Genomic DNA, 17,093 nt, shown 5'->3' with positions numbered 1-17,093 from the left:
TCGGATAATATTCCGTGTAAATTGCGATTGGATGAGCATGTCCGTCCAATCAGAGGACACAGTTTTAGCTCGCATTTGGGCGCTATTTCATTTGTGGGAGTGGACCAGGGCAAATTGGGTCACATTAGGTACGGCACGTCAACGTAACCACTGCGGGTTCTTGTGCAGTTGTAATAGGGGCGAGATTGCAACAAAAATGGGTAGCCTGATGTGCTGTCGTGTGTACATAAATAATAAGGACGTATTGATTAAAAGTTACTTAAATTGACTGATTAAATTATTTACTTTGTGTACTACGAATTTATTTTGACTTTGATTCTGTCTACGTGTGTAACTTTGGGTATGTGAGATAGAGTCAAATGAAGGTGTTCTATGAAGTTAATAAGTAAAATGTTTTACAAAATAATTTATTTGATGCAAAATCCCGAATGCTTTTATAAATATTTTCCATTGATAAATTAATCACATATTTAATACACTTTCGCTCTAACAAATCTGGGGCATAATTGAATGGACAACTGGACTGGGTAATCCCCCGTTAGTGACAAGAATAATCGTGTGATTATTATTGCTGTCAACAACGCTGATATAACTTTGTCAACATGTGGGATGGTGGATTAAGCGAATTCGGAATTGAGTTGGGAACCGAGATTCGTTTAATCATATTGGCAAACAAATTGGTTATTTTGCTTTATCAAATATTAGGATCGTACGGAATTTAATGCAATCTTTGAATAAGCAGAGAGGATTGAGCAAAGTATAACAAAAACAAAAAGAAATAGGCACACATTTGCATATACAGTAACAGTTTAAACTCAGCTTGTGTTTTCAACCCAGTTTTGATTTTGTAGAGGAGGTCGGGCAAAATTGGACAATCGTTTCAGTTAATTTTATATTAACACTTTCTCATAAGAAACCGTTTATTTTCCTAGCCGTAACATATGAAGAGGATGGAAACCAAATAGTAAAGTAATATCGCACACAGAAGTGTAAACTAGTGTAATCAGACATTCGTTCGGGCTCACTTCGGGAATATTCGGAACAGTTCGGAAGCCGCCACGAGTGGGGAGGCGCGAAGGATCTGCGCCGGAGGAGTGGAGGTGTAAGATGGAAGATAATGCCGACCAGATTTTTACATTCAGGTAAATGTTCTAATTTTTAACTGTACTTCTATATTTTTATGATTATACTTAGATGATTTTCTTTCTCTGGGAATACAGGTAATTTGGTATAACAGGTATTTTTCTGTTATTAAGAATATTTCAGCCACAGGACTTTCTCTGCTGAACATAGGCCTCCCCCCAATGCTTTCCATATGGGTATTGCCCGGTTGGTAGCGGCTTGCATCCTGTGGCAGAAATGATGATGATGATGATGAAAATTTATTAGTAGGTAATTCGTTTTTCTCAAATTACTAATACTAGTTCTAACCTCTCCTTAATACTTAGTTCAGCAGATGACGGAATTTGAACTCCCAATCTTCAATAATATATCCCGTCTCCCGAGTATCGTAAGTCTTCAAGAAGTGTTCACAGACATGTTGACAAATACAGGTTGAACGATACAGGTACAAAATGTACGATAAAATTCGCGAATATACAAACACAATACCATTCTAAAGAAACAAAGGAGTCCATGAAAATTAAATGAGGGTACCACATTATTCTATCGCCTTCATTACTGCTGTTGTGATGTCGAACACAGGCGAAGTTTTAATTACGTGTCCCAGAGAGACAAAGCCGAGGGTGCTCTGCCTAATGAGATGTGAAAATACCGCCTATCTGCGATCAAACTTGTCCTGACTAGCTTTTCCCTGCTAGACAAGTTGTTAGTTCTCACTTGGCTTATTTTGTGTAATAATAATTGTACCTACCAAACTAAATAACGATAGCTATCCTAGTGGATATTGTTAGTACACTGCTTGTCTCCCATAGTTACTATCTAAAGCTAATTTAGCTATGGATTTTGGCAAATAAAACTTTTCTGTGGTTCATCATCATCATTTTTTCAGCCACAGAACGTCCATTGCTGAACATAGGCCTCCATATTCACCGGTTGTAGCGGCCTGAATCCAGTGCCTTCTTGCTTCTTGCTACCTTTATGAGGTTATTGTTGGTTCATCTTGTGGTTCTTTTCTGTTAGACTAGATTATTTATTATTTAAAAGAACAGTAAACAACCACCTACAGATGTAATAAAATAGGTTCATTTCTGGTATTCCACTAGATATTTCTAGTTTATTATAATCACACGTCCGTAGGTGAGAGACAGCGGAAAGCCGGGTTAATGAGGTATCGCAATCCGACCCAATGATGGAGAATCTATTTTTGGATCATTGCTTTTGTAGCACGTGAAATACAAACTAAGGCTTCCCTAAACGTGACTTGCGCACCGAAAATTTCAGAGTAGAGCCGTTGCCAAAAATGTTATTCGAAAACTAATAATAGTAACGGAAAAGGTTTCACTTAACTTTTCATATGCCCAAAACTATTTTAATCTCAGTTTTTTATGTAATTTGGCATATTTACAGTTTCTTTTAAAGGCATCGCAAGAGAACTTGTACCATTTGGTCGTTTTCGTGCCTCTGGGCATATATGGAAGAACAAACGTAGCTTTGTTATTGTTACAATATTTCTTACATTCAGATTCTTAAATTAATTTTCTTTCAGAGCTGAATTAAGACGATGCAAATGCCGAGAGTCGCGACATCTGTCGCACAATTGGAAAGTCCACAATTATTTATTTGCTGAAAAATTTCTCCAGAAACTCAAGTTCAGATATTGCTCTACTTATTAACATTACTCGAATTTATTATTATTGTGTTCTGATTCCGTGTGAAATATTGCTTTTCATTTAATTTGCCTCGCAATATTTTTTTTATTAAAAGCCATTCATTTGTAATTAGGAAGATTTGGTTGATCAAATAGGCACTTTAAATTTCTTTGCTTCAAAACTTTAGTGGTTCATTACTTGTCTGTGAAATTATTATTGAAATATGTCTGGAAATATTTCTTAAAATTTTAATAGGGAATTCGAGAGCATTTGCCTTGAATTCGTAGGACTCCCACGCTGCTACAATTCTAATCCATTATTCAGGCGTTTCTCCAGAAACCTAATACTGGGAATATAATTGTGGGTAGAACTTTTAGAATGGCTCTAAACGTGTTTTAATTAAACTTTGGCCGTGTTAATTATTACAACTTTATTATAAAGTCAGCATATTTTATATTCAGAATAGGCTCAAAATTAGTTATATTATTTCTTGTAAAATAAGACCACGATCAATGTTAGTCATTAGTATCTTAATTTAGTCTTCAATAATTCAAATTAGACACTAGTGTACAAGTATACAAAGAAAATGCAATCTTCTGTGCCGTGTGTAAAGTTATAAGCGAATTTCACTAGTGTTTTAGCAGCTCAGCAGTACCGTGTATGTGTAATATTAAAGTTGTAGTGTGTTTAAATAAGTTTGCAGCTTTAAAAATTTAATTCAGTTCAGACGCATATTTTAGTTTAAAGCGAGGCTGTGAAGGCAGTTGTAGGCCTACTGCAATGACGAAGCAAGAAAATACAAAATTAATTTGAGAATGGAGTATTCTAAATAATTGTAACATTTATTTAGAATTCATAAATTAAGAAATTCTTCAAGAGTAGAATATAAAGATTCAACGATCTATATGGCCCACACAAACATGCAATTACCTAACTAATTAACTGTTCTATTGAAATTAACGTATTTTAGTTTCTGGAGTTCTGGACTATTGTTCAGAAACTAAAATACGCGCTTACACAAAGAAAAGTTCGGAAAATATTCCTTTAATGTCCTGAACTTGAAAACGTAAAATAAAACTCTTTTTTGTTTTACCTCAGAGAGCAAACAATGGAAATCGTTAGTCATTCCGGACACAATTCGATCACGATTCCAACGATACCCCCTCTCGTTAAAACTCCAAAGGACGTAATTACTCCCCACTCCACCTTCGGGCGAAGTTTTTCATTTTTGCGTGGAATATTTCCAGAGTCCGATATTGGCCGCGTCCCGCGGTCTTGCTGAGGTATTCATCTCGTATTCTCAAGGTCGGCTCGTTTTTCCCCATTCTCCTCGCACGCAGCTGCGTTTTATCGCATTGGGACATCGAGTGCTATCAGAGTCAGATATTCTTTACTGTCGTTACGTTATAAATGATATTTACTGTCGTTTTCTTTTGAGAAGTAAAATTTAGCACCCGTATGAAAGAACTATGACGGCCGTTTGGTGTAGTGGTTCAAAACGGACTACTATGCCGAGAGGTCCCAGGTTCGATTCGCGGCCGGGCAGAAATTGAAATGATAAATTTTAATTTCTGTGACGGGTCTGGGTGTTTTCTATGTATAATATGTATGTATTTACAAAAAAAAACAGTATTTAAGTATATTTTTTAATAGTCGTTATCTAGTACCCATAGTACAAGCTTTGCTTAATTTGGGGCTAGCGGCGCAGTGTAAAAATGTCCAAGGATAAAAAAAAACTGTTTATATTTTGAGAAATAGGCCTATTTTAGATTAGGTTAGCTGGTAGTATTAGCAGTGCCGTATTATCCATAAGGCACTTTAGGCCAGTGCCTAGGGGCCCACTATGACCAGGGGCCCAGCACTCCCGATAAAAAAAAGAAAAAAAAAATCTTAAAGATTATTTTTATGCAACAAAACTCAAACCACTTCAAAACTTCGCCTTATTTTGGTTTACATATTCAATCGTCATACATATTATTTCGATATTGTGGAACCTAATTCATTTTCGTAACGTTGGCATTACTGCTTTGGTTTATATGACAGGTCGACGGTCGATGCCCTTCAGAGGCTAAAAAGCCTCACTGCGGAGGCTACGGAGAGGGGTGAGGGTGTGTTGGCTGTATCATTCGATCTAGGTACTTCAACATCACAGAGTGCCTCAGTACCTTCGAGCGCTGCTGGCCGATTACTTACGGGACCGAGAAGTCCTGTAAGTTAACAGAGACGGCCAGCTCAAACGGCGCGGCGTAGCCAGCGGGGTTCCGCAGGGTTCGCTGCTTGGTCCTATCTTGTGGAACCTAGGCTTCAACTGGCTCCTCCGGGGCGTCCTTCTCGCGGGCATGAGTGTCATATGCTGTGGTCTGTGCGGATGACACTCTGGTCACTACCCGGGGAAGACATTTGGAGCCGCGGCACGGCTAGCGTCGTCGGGAGGCACATTAGTCGCTCGCAGAATACGACGCCTCGGCCTGAAAGTCGCGCTGGAGAAGACTGAGGCCCTCTTCTTTCCGGGGCCTCGCCAGCGCGCCCCTTTCGATGCCCACATTGTGGTTGAGGACGTTAGGATTGACGTCAAAGGCCAGATGAAATATCTAGGCCTCACGCTTGACGGGAGGTGGCATTTTAGACCGCACTTCAACGGGATAGCTCCACGCCTCCTCAAAGCAGCCGGCGCACTGAGTTAGCTCCTCCCGGATTTGGGAGGGCCACAAACGAGGTGTAGTCGACTTTATGCCGGCGTTCTGAGGAGCATGGCGCTGTATGGCGCCCCAATCTGGACGGACGCACTCAACAAGAGGGACAATGCTGCCCTTCTGCGCAGACCCCAGCGGGCCATAGCGCAGAGGGTCGCAAGGACCTACCGCACGGTAGGGCACGCTGCGGCATGCGTCCTCGTTGGTACTCCTCCTTGGGAGCTAGAAGCTTGTCTGTCATCTATCACTGGATGGCAGACCAGAAGGCGCGTGGAAAGCGCCCGGCCCCGGACCGGGGCGGCGCCGTCAGGCAGGAAGAGCGCGAGATCATGATCGACCGCTGGAAGGAAGACATGACTCGGGCGCAGTTTGCCCGCCGCACTCTGGACGCCATTGGTCCTGTTCTGGACCAATGGTTGGAACGACCGCACGGGTTCCTCACGTTCCGTCTGGCGTAGGTGCTGACCGGGCATTTTATTTATTTATTTATTTATTTCACTGCGGCCGGAATCTTTCACTTCCGAGCCTGGTCAACACCATTCTGGGAAGTGAAGGATGCTGGAAGGCGGTCGCCTCCTTTTGCGAAGAGGTCATCCTTCAGAAGGAGGCAGCGGAGCGCGAGCGGGAGAATGATCCTCTCGCCTCATCGCTCCGCAGGCGGAGAAGGGGGTGGAGAAGGCGGTTGTACGAACTGTGTAACGATCTTTTTCTTCGATCAATCTTACTTTATACTTGTGTCACAGAATATAACTGAAGTGCTCCGTTTCTCCTTTGTGAATTGATTGTGGAAAGCAATAAATAATTTTCGACTGCTATGAACGGACTTCATTAATTGTTCCTCGAGCAACATACCCACAGACCGTTCTACTCTGCCCCCAGGTGGCAGCCAGCAGGCCGGGGGTGTGGGGGCACTCTTGTCACCTCCGTCTGACGGGAATGGCATGGCGTTTCGGGCCATTCCCGTCGGACCCCCACAAGGGGGGCGTGTAGGGTCCGCCGTGTAGGCGAGCTGTCGCCGGTGGTGTCGCGGAAGTCTAAGGCTACGGCCGGATACTCGCGACACCCCCACTTTGGCGATGACGGAACGCCGCGGAGGTTTTATTGGGTATACCTTTTCAGGACGGAGCAGCGCCCTTTTTAGGGCGCCGGGAGTCCCACACACCACCCTGTCCCCCGGCAGTGGTGACGGTGCGCAAAGCATTTTCTCCGCGACAACAAAAGGGGGGCCCGAAACAAGCTGTGCCTAGGGGCCCCGAGATGGTTAATCCGGCCCTGAGTATTAGTTATTCTGTGCCTTCGTTTTGGATGAAGCTGCCAATTGTTGGCTAAAAATAAAATTCCATAATATAATAAAAATTATAATAATTATAGATGAAACATTTTGGTGACTACAAAACTACAATAATAAAAAATGGGATGATAAATCTTGCAAAATTGTTCCCAAATAAAAAAATTCATTCCTTAAACTGGTCGATAAACAAAGGCACCGTTTATCCATTGTTTCCTTCTCGCTGGGCTGAAAGGAGCTTTTTTCGTAAAAGCATATTCCACATTTTTTTGTGATTACATTTGAAAACGAAAGCGTCTTTGACGGAAGCTTTCCTGGAAAAATAATATGGTTCGGGTATTATTCGAAATACAGAAATAATTTTCCAGGTATTATAACTTGATCATAATATTATGAGAATCGTGTTTATTTTAGCATCAAAATTCGTATTTCAATGATTTCATACAACTTAGGAAATTAAGCTAATATTGATGTTGTATCAGTCTTTCCCTCTAATACCCATGGCGTACAACATGTTATATTATATTGTAGGTAACCAGTAGTTTATGTAGCTAAAAGTTTAGTTGTACATAAGTAGTGTAGTTCCTATAGGTATAGGTACAAAAGATTTGATGAGTTTTGACTTTTTGAAGTTTTAAGGGCATAAGTAGGCTCATAAAACTCAACATAATATTATTATATGTAATTTTTGGTAAAAATAAACTGCTTTCGCGTGCTATCAAGTCTTGTACTGTGACAAAACAAAAATCTCGCGACAAAACACAGGACAAAACTAGCAACTAATAAAAAATCCTTTTCAATCCCATAGGAATGAGTATGATCGTTGCCCTTCCTAGAAAAAAGCCTTTATTTGCTATAATCGCGCATGATCTAGCACGCCCGCCCAAACCGCCCGCCCAAGTAGCCTACGTAGAAAAGGTCCGGCATAGCGTGAAAAAACACTCTAATTTCCTGACCCAGAGGCTTTTCACATGAAAGGTTTTCCGAATATCTAAAAAGGGATGAGAATTTGGGCTCCAAACAAGGTTAAACTGATTATTGATTTCGTACACGAACAATTTCTGACCCAATGCCAGAATCATACATGAAACAGATAGTGACCTAAGTTGTGAGACTTTGTTAAATAAAAGTTGATACTTTGGTGCCATATCAGCTAGACTTGTGTAAGCCTGAAAGCCTTTTATTGATTACCTTTATGTCTACGAGTGACGTGGTTAGCTTTTAGTGCCCATCATTATTTTTGATTTTATTATGTAAGTGATTCTGAATTTTTATTTTTTTGACAAGTTTATTTGAGCTTAGGAAAAAAACATTAATTACCTAGTTATACTATGTTAAGAGAAATATGTCTGACGATTTGTAAGTACTATTTAATAGCCTAAACAAATAAAGAAATTTTGACTTTGACTGATGGGCTATATAGGTACTTTGTTGTCGTGGTAGGGTAGGGTAAGAACATAGCTTCCCTAAGTACTATGTTGGGACGAGTATAAGTGCAAGGGCCTACCTACATACTAACAAATATTTGAATATTTGGGTTCGTATTTGTACATCGAAATTCCGTAATAGGATCGTTGTTCTACAATGAAATAAATTAAGACTTGACGTCGGACAATGAAATCAATTAACTTAGTGACTACCCCTTTGTATTATTCATAACTCATTTAGTGCAGTTTCTACATTCTGCAGCTTAATGAATAAATGACTTTTCTTTAATAAACTATAGCCAGTGGTTTTCCCAGTTCTTAAGAGCAAGTTATGAAATTCTCTTGATTTAATTAAACATAGGGTCTTTATTACCTTGTTTTGACAATCTTTCCTTGATTACACTGCTTTTAAGCACTTGTGTGAAACAATTTTTCAACTTTTAAATTAGTATTTGCCAAGCTGACAAGTACTAAAGTTAGGACTTTGTTGTAAGCTCAACGCAACTTTATAAAAGCTCTGAGTAGGTGCTTAAGTTATACTTTCTTAATTTTAATCATTTTATGTTTAACTGTAGGTATTTTTAACATAGTAGAAATAATGAGTGAATGAATCTAAATCTAATAACTAACATTTTCAATGTATCGCTGTTGGTTTCTATAGGTAATTATAAATAAACAAATGAAAATAAATAAGAAAACGTAACATTTCAGCCAATCGCAGTACCTACATATTGTTACCTAACAAAACCTGACTGATTAACCTGTGCATAAAAAATTACTCTGTCTTTCATTTTATTAAATTTTCAGTTGTCCCTTATTTTACTCGTTAAACAAAAGACAATCTTATCTCCAGACCATAAAAGTTTCTTTTCATAAAATTAAAACCCAGGGGAAGACAGACATCTTTGTTTAGAGAGAAGCGTGGGTAGAAAGCATAAATACAGGTCGTACATCAGTATAGCCGCGTTGCAACTCATTCCCGGTCCCGGTCCCGGGAGCGTGTATTGATCCGTCCCGCGCCCTTGAACGCGGGTACACCCTACACAGTACAAATACTACGTATCAACATCAGAGAGATTCAAATGGGAAAATAATAATAAAAAAAGGTTTTGAGTTTAGAATGGAATTACAAATGAGGAGATCTGAGAATTGAAGTCATCAACAACGTCAACAAAACCAGAATGTGATTAATTATACTATGTACTTAGTTGAAATATTGGTACTAATTCTATGTGAAGTCTTTAGATCTGAAGTCATCTAAGAAAGAGCCTAGTAGGCAGAATTGAGGTGCGTGGGACTGAGAATTAAGTACTTGAATGTGGTTTACGAGTGGAAAGAAAGAGTTACTTTAGGGCGTCTAAATGCACGGTAATTACAGGGGTGTGCGATACTTAAGTAAGATCCACAGCGAATAAATTCCACACAGTCTTCAAATCTTAAAATAACTTCTCTTTAGTGGTGTAAGTTCGTGTGAGTCACCCTTTACTTCCAATATGAGCGCTGCAGACTGCAGAGTCTATTAGGTACTTTTCGTGGTGCGAACCCGCTGTGGTGTGAGTTGGTGCGAGTCCCCCATTATTCAGACCGCTGGTCACCCTATCCCGCCCCAGCGACGGTATTGATCCGGCCGACCTTGATCGCGAGTACACCCCACAATATTATCTTTTTACTCTGGACTATAAACTCGAGATTATCAAAAGCTTAATCTTACTCAAATGGCCTAGGATTACAGTTACAAAGGCAGCCATTATTGACTTTGAATTTAAGATTTTTAAAGAGACCATCTTGAATATAGTTCTGTTCTTGTTTTTAGGGTTCCATTGAAACACCAAATGATCCCTTGTGGCTGTCTTTTACAGAAAACTTTACTTATAAACGAAGTACCTACTTGATGAAAATACTTGAAAAGAACTAGAATGCAGGACCTTTAATTAATATCACACTATTATGTAGTAGCAAAGGAAGGACGTACCTATGTATATTTAGCAATGGAAATATTCTGTCGTCATCTGTTCTAAATCGGCAGTAGGTAAATTAAGTTCCTAAGCTTAATTAGTATCTGTACTGACTGTCAAATGCTAAATCTCCAGAGCTCAACGTCTATATTAAATTGTGACAACGTCACGGACGAGAAACGCAAACATTTGTAAAGTACCCAGACAAAGACGAGGGCAAATAAGCCTCGGGCAGGACTATAGTGCTTTGCAAACAGACAAGGGGAAGTAGTGATGTACAAGGCTCGAGGCTTCCGAGTCCTTTTGCCGAGAGCTCAGAGTCGTTTACAGGGCTTGCCTCGTTTGTATGTAGCTCGACGACTCGGAAGTCTTTTTTAGAGTTCGAGCCTTTTTCGGGGCTCGCCTTGTTTGTAAGAAGCTTGGAGTCTTTCGCAGAGCTCGAGCCTTTTTGAGAGCTCGAGCCTTTTTGAAAGCCCAGTTAACTTTTGTGTTAAGATCGTTCTTTTGAATAAAACTGCAGGAATTCTGATACCTACAATAAAATACATATTTGAAAAACGTTTTTCACAACAGGACACAATCAAATAATGACTACAAACAATTAGAATTAGAATTTTTCACAACAAAATAAAATATAGGTACATTTTAAAAATCTTATAATAAAAATCAATGTAGGTGATGTTTTTTTTTTATTTTTTGCCGAAGGTTTGAGCTCTTTTGAAGGTTCGAGCTCTTTTTAAGGCTCGAGCTCTTTTAAAGCTTCGAGGCATGGCTCAGAGAGCTCGCAGCTCGGCTAAGCTCGGGGGCAACGAGCCTACCGAGCTCACTGAGCCTTGCCATTCCGCCTCGAGGCTTCAAAAATAGGACCCCGTACAGGGGTGAAAACTGAAGCTGATAGAATCAAGAAAGTCTTATGTCCTTCCCTACAAAATTGTTGAATTAAAAAAAAGCTTCTCTCGTAACCATCTTCCCCATTTACTCTCTATAGGGAATAGAATTAGAGGGGAAGTGCCGTGGACGGGTGAAAACTGAAGCTGATAGAATCAAGAAAGCCTTATGTATGTCCTTCCCTACAAAAATATTGAATTAAGAAAAGCTTCTCTTTTAGCCATGTTTTGATCCCATCTACTCTCTAAAGAGCATAGAATTAGAGGGGAAGGCCCATGGAGGGGTGAAAACGGAAGCTGATAGAATCGAGAAAGCCTTCATGTCTTTCCCTACAAAATTATTGAATTAAAAAAAGCTTCTCTCTTAAAAGCATCTTCCCCATTTATTACTCTCTATAGGGAACAAAATTAGAGGGGAAGTCCCATGAAGGGGTGAAAACTGAAGCAGAAAGAATCGAGGACGTCTTCATGGGTTCCTTTTACAAAATTATTGAATTAAAAAACCTCACTAATCTCATATTCCGATCCCATTTACTTTATAAAGGGCACAGAATATGAAAATGAAAAGATCTGTCCCATTATATTGCCAAAAAATAGTGGTAGAGCTTTTAAAAAGGGTCAAACCAAAATATTGCGTGTTTTGACTGGATGAAGCTTGCAACATTTAACTGTTCACAAGCTTTTCGGGAAACCCTCATCATCCGGAGGGTAGCTGCGATCTCACGGTTTCAAGGTGACGCCGCGGCCGTGACCCAAAAAGCCGACAGCGGGATTGGGAACCCCCTATTTTGCAGCATTCAAGGACGAGTCCTGTTTGCAGCATCTGGCGGCAATCGATTTTCTAAAGTAGTCTTTATGACAGATCCATGCGGCCATATTTCTTAGGTGCGGACAAAAAAGAGATTAATTATGTAATATTTATTTTATTTCTTAATTATTTTTCTTCACTTTTATTTAGCTTTCACCCCCACTCATTATAGGATATTTTAACAGTCATAAATATTGAGGTTATAATAATCATTATGTACCTAATACTTACTACAAGTGTAAGATTATAAGTCGATTCTGTGGTTTAGATGTGAAAGCGTAACATACAGACATATTATACTTTCGCATTTGTAATATTAGTAGGGATAGGGGTTGTGATTGAGGTATACCTAAACTATGTAAAGTTTCATTTAAATATCTTCACCAGTTGTATTTAGCAAGAGTCATTGATTGAGTAGATAAAGTTAAATTCATCATCTATTTTACAAATATTTCCTATCTTATTAAATCCGGCTTCCTGAAACTACTTGGTGGCCCTACTTGAGACATCCGTTTCCGCTCTTGAACTTCGAGGGGCATGAAAGGGGCGGTTGTAATCTTCCCTCTCGTTACTGAATGAGTCACCTTTCAAGGGGGTTGATCTGAAACATCAAAACACACTCAAGTTACCGCTATTAAGTTAAATAGGTACTCGTACCGCATAAATTAAATTAAATTAAATTACATAAATGGTATAGATACATCATAGAGGCGTTAATTCCTCTATGAGATATAGTTCCAAAATACTGAACTGTCCTATCCATGACATTGACAGCGGGGCGCCACCGTCAATACCGGATCGCTGGTTCCAATTTTTGCCATGTTGGAAACCATTTATAGTTGAACGATAGTAGCGCCCCTCTGTCATTGAGTTTGGGGGGGACAGTTCAGCGTGGGTCATCTATACATTATTCAACGTAGATTTAAGAAGCTTTAATAGCGTTACTCACTATTTAGGACCTAACTATTAGATGCTAAAATTGTTAGGTTGTTTGTTGATTAGTATGTAATAATACAGGTATTTATTTTGAGTTTTTTTTTATGATGGCGTTTCAAATTGCTTTGCTCTTTCTTTAAGAGAAACTCTTTGGGAAAGAGAGTCGAATGTTATGAGAACTGAATCTGCGACCTCTATTACAGACATTTTGGCTATATTAAGTTCATCTTTTGAGTCTTCATATTTTGTGCATTTTTATAAGAATGTCACATCAAGTAACTTCGTTTGGTACCTTTTTGGTACTTACAATGCTCAATTTCCCCTTGTATACCTTACCTAATTAATCAACGTCCAAGGCTGAACGTATTTGTTGATGGCACACAGGGATTAAACACCTGCTTCCCCTCATTACCCCCATACCCCAGCGAGGGTGGGGGTGAAATTAAGTCGAAGCCTACTCCCATCCAATCTGCAGAAGTTATTGCATTACGTCTGCCCCAGGCTTATACGAAGTACCAGCACTAATTGGATTTACATCAGAGAAATCATTTTGCAATTTGATTGGAGAAAGTCAGGGCTAACCGGGGAAAATTAGCTGACCAAATTAGCCTTTTTAAAGCGCCTTTCGACGTCTCTCTATCAGTAATGAATATGACTGTATTTAAAAACAATTTGAAACTACTTTTCATACTTCTGATTGAATTGAAACCATAAAAATTTCACTTTAAAATTCAGCTCTCTGAACAATACACAAAAAAGCGTAAAACAAACTATGAAAAAAAGAGTATTCTTGGAGATAGTAGGTACTTCTAGAGTAATTAATCAGTTATTAATTGCTGTATTACACTATGATTAAATTAATTTCATCGGAGTGGTTAATTAGGCTTATGTAAACCAATCAGCAGTTAATAATCATTTAACGAGCCGGTTATTTACTAATCAGTTAATGGATTAGGTCGTTTAGTAATCACTTAACAAGGTGATATTTGTGTTTAAATTAAAATATGGTCGCTTTAGCTAAATATTTTGGAAGAGGTAACTTACGTAATCAGCTACAACTTTAGGCTGAAAATTGGCAAGTTAAAAGTATGGTTCAAAAATTACTATTTTTGGCAGCAGAATCAAGAAAGATAAAAGAAGGAGATGACTTAATCAAAAAAATATTAAGAATATCAGGAAAGCGTAAAAGGGTAGTTCTCGGGGGTGCTGAAATAAAAAGATATGCATCAAGTATACGGATGAATGGGGAATCCAGGGGAAAATATCGACCCAAGGAAATGGGCCAAGGACGGCTCCTTGCAGGACCCCACGGGGTGTGATTGTCATTATTACTCGTGCATGCTGAACGTTCAAGGTCAACACAAAAGTCGAACGTTATTATACCATCTATTATGAATCCTGATTTAATGGAATATCAGCTTCTAAAGGTTAATGGAATACCGAAGTTTTTGTGGATATAGATATTTGTACATGTAGAAGGCAAATGTATGAAACAGTAAGAGTTATACCTACTCAGTTAGTACCTCTAAATTTTTTCGAGTTTTCTAAATTCTGAGCTATAGGACCGTGAAGAGAGGCCGTAAATGAATTTCAACCTTTTGGTAGTGTTGACTATCATACTATCTATTACTAAATGAGATGATACAGTGTCGTTATGTTGATGGAATGTTGTAGGTCTAGCGTCTAATCTTAGTTCCCTTTGTCCCCAGGACATCTCTACCAGTGGCCCAATTCAGTCGCGGCGACTTCTCCCTCTGGTCGGTGCTGAAGAACTGCGTCGGGAAGGAGCTGTCCAAGATCACCATGCCGGTGGTGTTCAACGAGCCGCTGTCCTTCCTCCAGAGGATGCTGGAGTATCTGGAATACGCGCATCTGCTGAGGATGGCTTCGGAGCAGACAGACCCTGTGGCCAGGATGGAGTATATTGCTGGTAAGCAACTGCTTCATCATCGTTACCAGCCATAGGACTACGCTTCAAGATCACCATGCCGGTGGTTTTAATGAGCAGATATCCATCCCTCCCGAGAATACTGGAGTATCTGGAGTACACGCATCTGCTGCGGATGGCTTCGGAGCAGACAGACCCTGTGGCCAGGATGGAGTATATTGCTGGTAAGCAACTGTTTCATCATCATTACCAGCCATAGGACTACGCCCCAAGATCACCATGCCGGTGGTGTTCAACGAGCCGCTGCCCTTCCTCCAGAGGATGCTGGAGTATCTGGAGTACGCGCATCTGCTGAGGATGGCTTCGGAGCAGACAGACCCTGTGGCCAGAATGGAGTATATTACTGGTAAGCAACTGCTTCATAATCATTATTAGCCATAGGACTCCACTCCAAGATCACCAAGCTGGTGGTGTTCAAGCCGCTGTGCTTCCTTCAGAGGATGCTGGAGTATCTGGAATACGCGCATCTGCTGAGGATGGCTTCGGAGCTGACAGACCCTGTGGCCAGGATAGAGTATATTGCTGGTAAGCAATTTCTTGATTACGGAAAATTTTCTTTTTACATTCAGGCGGGAGACAAGCGACTGAAGGACCGAACGCATCTATGGAATTCGTTGATTCATGGGTCCTAAATTCTACCCTTAATTTGGTTAAATAATTCATCATTTCAAGCATAGGCTTCCCCCAATGATTTCCAGATTGACCGGTTCATAACGGCCTGCATGCAGCGCCTTCCTGCTACCTTTATTAGGTCGTCTGTCTACCTTTTAGGTGAATGATTGTAGTAAAGGCTTGATTACGGTCAAATTTTCCTTTTGCAGTTAGGCCAGAGTTGCAACTAATGGACCGAAGGATTAGAGAATGGATTTCCTTCGACTAATTCTACGTCCTACATTTGTTACCAGTTTCGTTGTTGGGATTCCTAAATATTTTATCTGATGAGATTACTATTTAGCTATTATTTTTCAAACCAAATTAGCTTATCTTTGACATAAAATACATTTTTTCTCATTATTTCCTGAACTTAATCTTTCACGATTAATGAACGGAAATTAGAAAAGCATTGAAAACATTTCCCCAACAACATTCATCAAACATCAAAACACCTAATAAACTAACTTCAAATGGCAGGGTAAGGGGAATAGTGGTCCAAATTAACCATAATCATTAAAGAGCCTATCGGAATTAGATTGCTCACTAACTAATTCGAGGAAGGTCAGACCTTTAGCGGATTGGGAGGTAATTTTGTTGGCGTGCGAAGTTTGACTCTACAAAATGGAATTCAAGACAGGAACCTTTACTTATAAAGGTACTATTGTAAGCTGTAGGAGCTTTAAAATAAGAAACAAAAGATTTATATTGAGACTTCCATGGGGAAACAACCTTCAGATTACTAAAAGTTTTGTAAAGAAATTCGGACCACTGGCACTGTCGACGCTGCATTGGTAAAAGTCCTGGATTCTCCCATTACAGGTCCAGCATAGATATTTACACCCGATGTCCAGAAAGTAATCTTAAAAATGTTATGGTGTAATCAGTTGAATTATGATTATAAAACTTTATCTATCTAAGAAAATTCTACAAAGGTCCACGTCCCATAAAATGAGGTCATCAAAAGTATGAACTTATTAAGAAGGACTACGAGTATTATACGGTCTACGCAACAATAAACTACAGTGTGAGTCACGTTAAAGTGTACATATGAAAATAGATGAAACTAGACCTATTTTTATCGACAAAAAAGAGGTCAAAAATTTTTTAAGATTTTTTTTTTATTTTTTATCGAANTTTGATGAATTTTGACTTTTTGAAGTTTTAATTCATAAGGAATAAGTAGGCTCATAAAACTCAACATAATATTATTATAGGTAATTTTTGGTAAAAATAAACTGCTTTCGCGTGCTATCAAGTCTTGTACTGTGACAAAACAAAAATCTCGCGACAAAACACAGGACAAAACTAGCAACTAATAAAAAATCCTTTTCTATCCCATAGGAATGAGTATGATCGTTGCCCTTCCCAGAAAAAAGCCTTTATTTGCTATAATCGCGCATGATCTAGCACGCCCGCCCAAACCGCCCGCCCAAGTAGCCTACGTAGAAAAGGTCCGGCATAGCGTGAAAAAACACTCTAATTTCCTGACCCAGAGGCTTTTCACATGAAAGGTTTTCCGAATATCTAAAAAGGGATGGGAATTTCGGCTCCAAACAAGGTTAAACTGATTATTGATTTCGTACACGAACAATTTCTGACCCTATGCCAGAATCATACGTGAAACAGATAGTGACCTAAGTTGTGAGACTTTGTCAAATAAAAGTTGATACGTTGGTGCCATATCAGCTAGACTTGTGTAAGCCTGAAAGCCTCTTATTGATTACTT

The 17,093-nt window shown here is 39.4% G+C and overlaps 1 protein-coding gene across 1 annotated transcript in view; it reads left to right on the top strand.

Annotated features, from left to right (window-relative positions):
- The first annotated feature begins 922 nt into the window (after positions 1-922).
- The window catches only part of LOC114362754 (oxysterol-binding protein-related protein 2), a 35,487-nt gene continuing 19,316 nt past the window's right edge, over positions 923-17,093 (top strand). The window contains exons 1-2 of the mRNA XM_028318271.1: positions 923-1,142; positions 14,475-14,695. Coding sequence (XP_028174072.1) covers positions 1,108-1,142; positions 14,475-14,695 — 256 coding nt within the window. The 5' untranslated portion in view covers positions 923-1,107. The remainder of the gene's footprint in view (positions 1,143-14,474; positions 14,696-17,093) is intronic.

This window comes from Ostrinia furnacalis, unplaced genomic scaffold, assembly GCF_004193835.3.
Source record: "Ostrinia furnacalis isolate ACB-3 unplaced genomic scaffold, ASM419383v2 OfSCF6703, whole genome shotgun sequence".
In the NCBI taxonomy this organism is placed as follows: domain Eukaryota; kingdom Metazoa; phylum Arthropoda; class Insecta; order Lepidoptera; family Crambidae; genus Ostrinia; species Ostrinia furnacalis.
Note: the sequence above shows the minus strand (reverse complement) of the source record. Positions and strands in the feature narration are given on the sequence as shown.